The sequence below is a fragment of the Lutra lutra genome, chromosome 12, assembly GCF_902655055.1.
Source record: "Lutra lutra chromosome 12, mLutLut1.2, whole genome shotgun sequence".
Lineage (NCBI taxonomy): Eukaryota > Metazoa > Chordata > Mammalia > Carnivora > Mustelidae > Lutra > Lutra lutra.
Window position 1 is genome coordinate 37,017,952 of NC_062289.1, and position 12,079 is coordinate 37,030,030.

General features: G+C 41.7%; 1 protein-coding gene across 3 annotated transcripts in view; it reads right to left on the reverse strand.

Annotated features, from left to right (window-relative positions):
• Nucleotides 1–12,079, reverse strand: part of MOCOS (molybdenum cofactor sulfurase) — a 57,540-nt gene that overhangs the window by 17,391 nt on the left and 28,070 nt on the right. For all 3 annotated transcript variants that reach the window (XR_007121899.1, XM_047697418.1, XM_047697419.1), the window contains exons 9-11: nucleotides 7,986–8,148; nucleotides 3,280–3,355; nucleotides 2,014–2,135 (exon numbers count right to left, since the gene is read on the reverse strand). Coding sequence is in view for 2 of the 3 variants with exons in the window: in XM_047697418.1 (XP_047553374.1) it covers nucleotides 2,014–2,135; nucleotides 3,280–3,355; nucleotides 7,986–8,148 (361 nt within the window). In the remaining variant the exon portion in view is untranslated. The remainder of the gene's footprint in view (nucleotides 1–2,013; nucleotides 2,136–3,279; nucleotides 3,356–7,985; nucleotides 8,149–12,079) is intronic.

Genomic DNA, 12,079 nt, shown 5'->3' on the forward strand with positions numbered 1-12,079 from the left:
AACTCTAAAAAAGTTCCTCTCAGGTGTCCCAACCTAAAAATGTTCAAAGCCCTAAGACTTCTCTATCATAACGGCATCCGTGAAGTTTAACATTCTCCAGCTGACGCTCCCTGGCACTGTATCATGTAGGGGACAGACTTCCCTTTGCACCTGCCTTCGCCTCAGCCAGGTCCCCATCTCCCCCTAGGACATTCACTGCTACCTCCTGCCTCCCCTCCTGCCCTGCGCTCCCCTCACCCCGCTCTCTGATGCAGCCGTCACATGGTGCCAAGACTCTTTCTAACACATGGGGCATCACGAAACTCCTCAGCTCAGAGTTCGTCACTGAGGGCCCCCAACACAAGATAGTTCTCACCGACTCTTCAGCCAAACAGTCATCTCTTCTACCCAGCTCTGCCCCAGGGTGCCCCTACCCACTTTCAGCCCTCCTAAACCCTTCACTGGGCCCATGAAACGCCAAGCTCTGCCATTCTGCTCCAGACTAACCTTCGTGCCTCTCTCTGCCTAGAAAACTCTTATCTCATGTTAAGATGCAGCTCCCAAGTTCCCTCCTCCCTGAAGCCCTCCTCGACTCACTCCAGGTGTAGAGGATGCCCCCTCCACACCCGTGCCCTTGGAAGAGATCTTTATTGTGACCTTTATGTTAGTGTCACTTTATACCAGTAAGCCGTTGCCTGTAAACTTAGATCTCAAAGGGCCACAACCCATTTCATGATCCTAGCCATCCTCCTGAAGATCAAGCTGAGCCCCAGGTAGACAGGAGGCACTAGGAATGATCAGAGTTATTCCATCAGCTCATTTCTATGGTGGCCCTGGTCCTGTTGAGCCCCACTCCTTGCATGTCTCTGATCACAGAACTGCCCATTTCTCTCTCCCCTTTCATCATGTCTCTAAGCTCACCCATGCCCAGACACCACCAGTTCCCCTCCTCAATTAGAGGAGCATACATTTATTCCCCTTCTCCATCACACAGCAACTCAAATTTTTGAACAACTTTTGACATGATAAACTGCCAACACTTCTAAAAGTGCAAGTAGATTACATCCCTTGAATCCTCTCTCCACGATATGTTTTCAGGGATTCATAGGTTCATCTGTGCAGGTCCTCCATCCAGTCACCAGGCCCCATACTGTCAAAATGCTACTCAGATTACAAGCCAGTCTCTCTGGAAGCTAATCACTAAGCTGGGTCATCCCTACACAGATCGATAGTATGGCGATGACTCACCCATCCTGCCATGCATCTAGTATTTATTGAGCAACTACTATGTGCCAGATGCTGCTCTGGGCCTCAGGGATGCAGCACTGAACAAAGAGTACAAAAATTCCTGTCTCAGACCTTACAATCCAGCACAATCTCGTAAACAGAACAACTGAGTAAAATGCATGGCTTCTCGGATGGGAAAAATACCACACAGAAAAATAAAACAGGGAATAAACTAAAGAGGTTCAGGTATGGACTCTGGTTCTAAGGAGAGCCATCAAGCAAGGCTTCCCTGAGTGACGCATGAGCAGACACCCAAAAATGATCTCTTCTTCCCACATTGGACGTAAACCTTCAGATACTTTCTTCTCTGCTGCCTCATTTCAGCCAAAAACAGCTCTGGCAGGAAAAACTGCCAGCACTTTTACAAGGCAAAGGTGTTGGGGTCTACACCAACTGAGGCACCACGAGGCTCAAGGCTTGCCCAACTCTCACTGCCATGAGACTAGAAACCGGGTCCTCTTGTCCCCGCATACCATCTGAGGACATAGCAAGTTACCAATGTCTTTCTCTAACACAACGAAACTGTGCTTCTAAACAGGGAGGACTGAGACAGAGTGCCTGTCAGGCAGAGCAGCTGGTTGGAAGCCCACCTCCCCTCCTCGGGGTCATCCTGGAGACCACCTGCAGACACCCTGCTTTCTGCGCATGAGCAAGTCACCATGTAAATCCATTCCATGCACTGATTTGGGTGTACGCCAGGGCAAACCCAAGTGCCTCTCCCCTAAGAACCAATTCCAAGGGTGATACCTTTGCCCCATCTCTTTGCACTTCTTTGAAAGTCTGAACTTTGTTTGATCAGTTGACACGGACGGCCAAAAAACCTTGACAACCAGCTCGAAACTTTTTCTCCACAGTTATAAGTGTTTACCCTGGGGGAGAAAAAAAAAGGAGGGGAGTGAATGTTACTTAGTATTCCTTTAAATAATATTCTAAAGAACAAAAATGTTAGATTGCAAAATATGATACAATGTAATAAATATAATGTAATATGGTATTGCGTCCCCCAGAGAGAAGCCTAAAGTGACGGTGAGCCCAGGAAGCTGTGGGGACAAGCTAACATCAGGGGAGACCTGAGGGCTGGGGCTTGGGCAAAGCTTTCAGATCAGATAGAAATTTTCAAGAAGTTCATCTTGAAAGACCTTGTTTATATTGATTATAGCCACCAAATACCACAGAGCTTAGAATTTGAGAGCTTCTAGAGTGATGCTTTGCTTTAAGAAGGACTGGAACCCAGTCCTTTTTTTTTTTTTTACTATGGGCCTGACTAGTATTTTCTCTCATGGCCAGGCGGCAAAGAATAATGGGTTTGGTTTGTGAAAAGAAAGCTATGCCTTCAAGTTACCAATAGAAGTATATCTATTGATCCAGCTTTTTTTTTTTAAACTCTGCAATCTATAGACTTTTAAAATAAAATTTAAAGAATTTAAAATTTTAAAAATTATTCTAAAAATCCACACATCACCAGACTTTATAATGCAAAGTTGCTAATAACCTACATTGGGATTACAAAATAGAAGGGAAAACTTGTCATATCCTTCATTTTTACTGGATCAAACAGCTTCCAACCTGTGTCTGGAAAGGGAAGTGTAGAAGGAAAACTCATCTAGTTGCACTTTCCTTCCAATGCTTTGAGACACTGCATCAAAGTCCATTGTCATCAATCAGAGGTTCTGAGCAGAAGATGCCTAACCACCTCTTTATTAGCCAGAAAATAGCATTTCTCTCAAATGCAGCTAAATGAAATGTACAACCAGGAATGAGCATCATAACAAACAGCAGGTATCCCTAAATGGCTACATTTCTCTCTCTGCTGGCATCCTGAGGAAGGTGCACGTTTGGTAGGTTTGAAGAACAGAGGGGGGCAGTGTGGTCAGAGTGGAGTTCACGAGGGGAAAGGGGCAGCCAACTGGATGGGCGGGTGCAGCTGGGGACCAATCTACAGGGCTTTCCTCTTTTCCCCCTCTGTACCACCTGCAAACAGACCTGAGATTTTCACCTGCTGTAGAGTCTCACCTGTCCGCACAGACCTTGCTTTGGCAAACCTGAGCCTGTTCATTTTCCTCAAGAGGCACCTCTATAGGTTCCATCCCTAGTGAAAAAGGTTAGAGACAGATTTATTATCAGGCAAAAAGAATCAACTATTTAAGTGAAAGGCCATTATCATGAAATATACAAGAATTGTAATGACCCCGGAAATTGGTTGGATCAAATAATTGGCCAGATCTTGGAAAACTCTTTATAACACAGAGATTCTCTTTTGCATGATCATGACCACCAACATTATGTACAGCAAATAGCTTTCTCATAAAAGACTTTGCCCTTGGTCAGTCACATCCACAGTAGCTGGAACATTATATATCCCTTAAAAGGTTTTTCTACCTCTGGATGACTCCACATCTCAAGATCATTGTTTTCTAAGCTACCTTAAGTCCTTTAGAAATAGGCAGGTATGAAGGCTCATTCTATAAAGATATAAGCATAGAGTGTTAATTCTCAATAGCCCCTGGGAGACAGCCTCAAATTGGACTCCTGTATCAATCATCATTATCTGGAAAGAGAGATGGATAGATAGATTGACAGAGAGGAATAAAAATGTTATCATATCAGTGGGGTTAGGAAGCTTTTTTATTGTTACTTGCATAAGTATGGAGGAGTATAAAGTATATGTATGTAACAGTTTCAGGAATAATAACAGTTAACACTCATGACCCATTACCCAGCAAAAGTGCCATTTATTCTTTAAATAAAATCACACTGAAATACATGGATGAAACAAGAGGAAACTGATCCAGTGCCATGAAGGAGGGAAAGACCTTTGTTAAAGGCTGGAATTGCTGAAGTCCTCTATTACTCTGCAGTCCTTGTCCCCCGTGAGTCCTTAGAGTCCAGGAAAAGGCCTGAAGCCAAGACACCTGAGTAGAATGTGTGGCGGCCCCCACTCTGTGGACACTAAAAGCAGAAGTTCTTCTTGTGTGACCCACCTGTGCCCTCCAGCCCTCTCCGCACTACTGCCGGTCATACTGCTCATTGGCATGACCCAATCTATCCCTCAGGCAAGCACATGTCATGCATGCCTTCATCCCTGCCCATCCCAGTCCTTCTCCATCACACAGAGCACAACAAATGGGCATATCCCGAGCTTTGGATCATGTCTGATCCTCAGGCCCTGACCATCACAATGGGGCTTTCACCATGACAAAGACAGAGACACAACAATTTGAGTACTAAGTATTCCATGAACTATGTCCCCTGCTCCTCCACAACTTGCACTTGCATAGACAGTTACATAATCTTGTCCCTGTGTGAGGAAAGCCAGAAGAAGGACTAATCCAGAATGTTCCTGAAGTTTGGAGAAGGACTAAGCTGTGCTGAGTAATTACAGACGCTGCCGTGTCAAAAGTGTGTGCATGGAAGAATATCACAATGCCAGGTATGCATCCACAGGGGAGAGCAGTAAAGTGAGCTTGGAACACTGGTTATGAGGAAGTAACCAGAGCAGGGAGGACAGCATGTGGACAAGGGCACTCCCTGGGCAGCCAATGGGGGGCCTGTACTCAGCCTCTTTCTATCCTTACACAAGGCTCTAAATAAATCACTCAGAGTCTTTGGCGCTCAGTTGCCTTCTAAAGGTCATTATAGGCCTCTGGTTAAGACAACATAATCTGGGATCCATGCATGAATTGATTCAAGGGCCCCCAACAAAGTTCATGGGAAATAAGTTCATTATGTATATACTAAGCTCTGTGCTCAGCTCAGAGATACAGAGAAATAAGAGAGCCTGATCTCTGGGCTCAGTATGCCTAAAATCTTTGGGAATGACAGGTCACATGCATGAAACCATTATAATGTCTTGTTTTAGTGTTTGTTATTCAATTTGTATTGTCATGCATTGCAGAAGGATGCCCTTAGTCCTCTCACAGTGTGGGAGTGCCCTGCAAGTGAGCAGAATATCTGATCCCTGATGGGAAGGGACATCACATCACTTCACAAAGTGCTGCTAATCTGAAGTAGAAGATATTGGTATTTGTTTTCTTTCTCTTTCCCATTCTTTATATTCTGGAATAAACCCTATATAATCATTATATATATCTTTATGCTTCAGAGAATAGAAAGAAAGAGAAACAATCCACTCAATTCTTTTTGGATGTTGATATCCTGGATACCTTAACTTAAATAAGAAAAGTACAGTAAAAGAAGGTGATGTATCAATCTCACCAATAAATAGGTACAAAAATACTAAACAAAATATTAATGAACCAAATCCATCAATGTTTCAAAAAGTCATTGCCAAGTAGTGTTTCCCCTACAAGGGTCCAAGGATAATTTAGTACTAGACAATCTACTAATGTAAGACATCACACTAATAGGCTATAGGGGGAAAAAAAAAGGATAACCAAGAAATGTAGAAAAAGCATTCAAAAAGAATCGACTATTAGTCATCATTTGGCTAAATAAGGAAAGAACTATTTCAGCCTGGTAAAACTAAACTATCAAAAACCTCAGTAAGCATCATTCTTATTTTTGAAACTTTTAAAAGTATTCTATTCAGATCAGTAATGAAGAAGGATATCTTCCATCACTGCTTTACCATTATACAAGCAGCCTAAGCCAATGCAATAAGATAAGAAAAAGAAAGAAGAGTAATAAAAATTAGAAAGAAAGATATGAAACTATCATCATTAGAAGACAATATGCTTATTTATACAGAATATGTAAGGAAATCTTCAGATCAAGTAACAAAACTAACAGGAATTCAGAAAAAGTACAAGGTAAAACATTAATATACAAAAATCAATAGTGTTTCCATATGCATTAATAACCAATTAAAATATTTAAAAGAAAAAAAGATAGTATTAAAAATATTCCAATAAACTATTACATAGCTGGATGCCTGGGTGGCTCAGTCTATTAAATATCTGACTCTTGATTTAGGCTCAGATCATGGTCTCAGAGTTGTGAAACTGAGCCCCACATTAACACCCAGTGCACAGCCTCCTTAACATTCCATCTCTACCTCTCCCTCTTCTCTCTCTCTCCTCTCTCTTTCATGCACTCAAAAATAAATTAATGCATTCTTTCAAAAACATTATTACATAGCAAAAACAAGTGTAAAAGTTTCTGGAAAATGTTAAAATTTTGAGTACTTAAGTCTTAAATGGAGACACTATTATAAATAAAAGACTCAATATTATATGATATAAATTCTTTTGAAATTAATATATGGTGATACAATCAAAATATGATTACAAATATATGACTCAAAATACATGATTTTACAATCAAAATCCCAACAGGACCACCAATAAAAATATAGAGATTGTCAAAATGGATAAAAAAGCATGAGTCAACTCATAGTGATATAGGCAGACAGATTAAAAGTAAAATCAAGCCACCAAGAGGATAAAAGACAATCTACACAATGGAAGAAAATATTTGAAAATCACAGATCTGAAAAGGGACTTGTATGCAGAATACAGAAAAGACACTCACAACTCAATAATTCAAAAATAAATAAGCAAAGAATTTGAATAGATATTTTTCTGAAGAAGATATACAGATGGCCAACAAACACAAGAAAAGATAGTCAACACCATTAGTCATTAAGGAAATGTGAGTCAAAGCAGCAAAGTTATCATTACACGCCCACTACAATGACTATTGCAAATCAACAACAGAAAATAAAAGGTGTTGAGGATGTGGAGAGATTAGACCCACCATGTATTGCTGGTGGGAATGTAAAATGGTGATGCAGCCACCTCAGAAATGCTAAACATACAGTTCCTACATGAGGCAGCAATTCTACTCCTAGGTACATCTCCAAGAGACTGGAAAACATAAGGCCACATGAAAACTTGTACACAAATGTTCACAGCAGCACGACTTCTAATAGCCAAAAAGTGGAAACAACCTAAATATCCAACAACTACTAAATGGGTTTTTCAAAATGGCGTATCCATGCAATGGCATATTATTCCAAAAATATAGACGACCCTCGAAAAGATGGTGCTAAGCGAAAGAAGCCAGTCAAGTCATATACCATGTGATTCCGTTTACACGAAACATCCAGAATAGGCAAATCCATAGAAACAGATTCGATCAGTGTTTGCCAGGGGCCAGGGATGAGGCTGGCAATGGGGAGTGACTGCTAATGGCTATGAAGTTTCTCTTTTATGGTGATGAAAATGTTCTAAAGTTGACTGTGGTGATGGTTGCACAATCTTGTGACTATACCAAAAAACTACTGACCTGTACACGTCCCACCGGCCACATTTCATGTGTTCCATAGCCACATGTAATCAGTGGCTACCAACTGGGACAACACAGATATTGAACATTTCCATCATCACATAAAGTTCCATTGGACAGAGCTGATCTATACTTTTATATATGTTAGTTCATAACAAAAACTCAACAAGGAAGAATTAAAGCTTGAGTATGTATTATGACAACTGACTGAAATAAAGGGAATGTGAGTGAAAAGACATATAATTTCAAATTTTATATTCCTTTATTTTCTAAGTGAACTGTCAGATCTTTACCTCTCTCCAAAGATCTCTCAAAACACAAGGACCAAGATCTTTGTGTTGTTTCTTAGACAAAATTTCACTCCCTTCAGGATTATTTCAATATCCGATAGAGAAAAACCTATTATTTTACTTTCATAGGAGTAAAAAAGCTTCTTGAGAGTCGATTTGGGGAAATGAACGCAGTTTTCACACCTTTGGCTTTGACGACCATGACCTTTTGCTGCAGGTCAATGAAGGGCTGGATCAGGCAGAGCCGGGGCTCCTGCTTCTGACTCAGGCACACGCCATTGTGGTTTACAACCATCCAGCTCCGGTCATACAGCAGCCCTTGATTTCCTAGAGGCCACTTGGTCACCTAAAGGAAAAAGTAAGTGTATTTTAGGGCAGGGCTCCTCAAAAATGGTCTTCACATTATTACACAGTTGTTACGCAAGTACAGATGGACTTCAGGAATTCAGCTCATACTCTTGAAGGAGGAAATGAAGGAAGAAAGGAAAGGAAAGCAAAGAAGACAATGCAAAGGAGACATTGTGAGAGCTGGATACCTTCCATTAACCTCCAGATCCACTTCCTACCCTTCTCTTCTTCAGCCTGTCTTTTAAATGGGTACTGTGCATGCAAGGAGCAACATTCAGAGAAAACAAGAATGTTCATGGAAAGTAAGTCTTCACTCCACCCCATCTCGAAGCTCTCCTCCCCACAGACTTCCATCACTCTCACTTTCTATCCTCCCACAGTGGTGAATGCTGTACAGGCGCACCCTCATACTATAGACATATGTCTCGTACACACTATGACTATACTGGCATGGTCACTGAGCTGATCCACTTTAAGTGCATGAGTTTTCCTGAATTCTTCATATTTCTACAAAATTAAAATATAAATTACACCCACTGCCCAGATAGCTCTTGCATTCCATCCCATTCTTCAATTAAAAAAACAAAAAACAAAAAAACTGGAGAAATGCTTGATTCTAGGGCTAGGTCAGGAGCATCTGGTGGTGGTAGAAAAGTAAGGAAATACTCAAAAAAACAAAATGATGGGAATATGTCAAAGGGATGCAGGAGTCAGCTGAAAGCATGCCTGCTGGCCAGAACTGGAACAATTTGAGCAAAAACAAGAATAATGATATAGTACTGTATTATAACCCAACATACAAAATACATATTCAGGAGTCAATACTGAAATAAATACATGATTGAATAAATAATAAATAAATAAATAAGAAAAGTTAAATCTCCCATACGGAAGAACCTCAAATAATTGATGTAGATGCTGCCCTCCTCAAAGAGGAGGAAGGTAATTCCCTACCCCTTACACATAGGCAATGCTGACTGACTTGCTTCCAAAGACTTCAGTATGGAAAGGAGATGGAGCAGAAACTTTAGAGTGAACAAACCTGGTAAATACTCTCTCAACCAGATGATCAGGGTTAATTATTATCAACAGTGATAAGTCATGTTGATAGTATGTACTATGATATGATATGATATGATATGTGATATTTGATACGATGAGATTAGCACTTTGCCTCTGTGGTTCTCCTCCCCAAAAAAACCTGTAGGCCCAGTCTAATCATGAGAAAGACATCAGACAAACCCAAATTGAGGGACATGCTAAAAAATACCTGACCAGTACTCCTCAAAACTGTCAAGGTCATCAAGAACAAGGAAAGTCTGAGAAACCGGTACAGCCCACAGAAGCTTAAGGAGACATGACCGCTAAATATAATACGACATCTGGGATGAGATCCTGCAACAGAAAAAGGGCATTAGGGAAAAGCTAATGACATTTCAGTGAAGTACGGCCAGGTCTTCACAGGAGTTTTGTCCACAGCTTAGTTGCTAACAGCGCTGCATGCCACAGCGCATGGCCAGTAGCCCCATCAGAGAGGGCTCTTCTGGAACCAGGTCTCCAGGGAAGAAAAGAACAGGCAAAGGTGAAAAACATGCTTTTGAAGTAGTTAAGAGACAATCATTCTTTTTTTTTAATTAACATATAATGTATTATTCGCTCCAGGGGTACAGGTCTGTGAATCGTCAGGCTTACACACTTCACAGCACTCACCATAGCACATACCCTCCCCAATGTCCATCACCCAACCAAGAGACAATCATTCTTGACCTGCGAATCAATTTCATCCAACTGTTTTCCTCTGAGCACTCAATTCAGCTACCCAAAAGAATATGAAAATTTCAACAGCAGGTAATGAAGAAAGATTTGCAATTTTTAATCAAGGGGCATTTTGGGGTGGGTCTTCCAGTGAGAGACTTCAGGGAAGACTGGGGCACCATGGAACATGAAGGAGAGGAGCTTCAGGGTGCAGGGGGAGGGCACAGAACTCAAGGAGGACGAATGTCAGGGTAAGTTTCACCTTAAGCGGGGTGAGCCCTGTATTCAGGCAGTGGAAATGTGTGTTGAGAGGTGGGGGTACTCTGCAGACTGACAGACCTGGGTTAAATCCCACCTCAACTGTTACTAGCTTTGAACAACTTCCTGAGTCTTGGCTTTGTCACATGTAGGATTTTCTCATAGTATTGGCTCAAAGCAAAAATGAAATATAAAATGTAAAGCAACTAAGATATATCAGATGATCCATAGGTGTTAATCCTTTTACCTCTCTCTTTAATTTTTCTCACGTTATCAAATAGTCTCCTACAGACTATAGCTGCTTCTGTTGGTCCAACACTCAATCTCTGCACTATAATGGTCTATATAAGCCTTTTCGGGTAAGCCCGGAAACCACCATCATTATTTCTTATTTGTTTGTTTGTTTGTTTATTGTTAATCATTATTATTTCTAGAGGAAAGCCCAGAAACCACCATCCTTATCTCTATAGGAAAACGTGTTTTGAATTACAAATAACTTTTTAGAAGACAATGTATTATTGGGAGATGATCTTCATGTCTCTTGTTTCTGCATCTCTGTTGTAAGGAGCAGAAGCACTAACTGCCCTTTGTTCCAGACTCCCTTTCTGAGTATGTTTGTGTAGCGAATACAAGTAAATACAGTGAGTACAAGCCTCGGGCAGGAGAGCAGGTGTGTTCACAGTGCAGTAGTATGACGTCTTCCTCCCGAGCAACAGCTAGGCATGTCTGCTCGCAGCCCATGAGGAGTATGGTTCCCTGGGGGAGGGGCTGCTGAGCCAAGGGCACACCATCCACCTGGGCCCCTCTGTAACTGCTCTTGGGATGGGCGGGGCACAGGGAAGCAACACAAACATGAAGCTCATGCTGCCTGTTATTCTGTGAGTAATAAAGTCCTTTGTCTCAGACCCAGGAGTCTCGTGGTTTTTGCCAGCATCGAGAACACTGGGGCAGGCTAGCTGGTTAGTGTAAAAGTTAGCGTAAAAGGAGAGCAAACCTCAGACTCTTCACTGTTCTTCGCCTACTGGTTGAAATAGGTCTATAATTTTCTATCTTTTACTTTGTCCTCTAAAAATTTGATGTGCTGCCTTCCCCTTTCCTCCTTTCTTCTTCCTGAGGGAGGCGGGAACTGACATGTGTGGGGCTGAGCCTTCAGCTGCTACAGTGGGGATACTCATGTGCTCAACTCCTCCTTCTGTAACCAAACCCCCGCATGTGGTATCGGATTGAAGGTGGAGGTGTTCGTGGGAAATCAGGAGTATGGCTAGCTGACAGAGAGAGATGATAGATCAATAGATGATAGATAGATTGATTGATAGAGAGATACAGACAGATGTATGACTGGGTGGCTCAGTCAGTTAAGTGGCTGTCTTCAGTTCAGGTCATGATCCTAGGGTCCTGGGATCAAGTCCCACATTGGGCTCCCTGCTCAGTGGGGAGTCTGCTTCCCCCTTTCCCTCTCCCTGTTGCTCCCTCTGCTTGTGCTCTCTCTCTCTCTCTGTCAAATAAATAAATAAAAATCTTTTTTTCAAAGATTTTATTTATTTATTTGAGAGAGAGAGCATGAGAAGGGAGAAGGTCAGAGAGAGAAGCAGAGTCCCCGTGGAGCTGGGAGCCCAATGCGGGAATCGATACCAGGAGTCGGGGATCATGACCAAGTCGAAGGTAGTGGTTTCACCAACTGAGCCACTTAAATGCCCTAAATAAATAAAACTCTTTAAAAAAAAAAAAAGGAAATACAGATGTGTGTATGCACACATGTATGCTGAGTATCCCAAAAGTCTTAACACATACATATATAGTGGTGGACAGAATAATGGTCATCCTAAACATGTCCACATCCTAATCTCTGGGATTAAGCCAAAGGGACTTGTAGGCGCAATTAAAGTTGAGGACCTTACAATGGAGAGAGCTTCCTG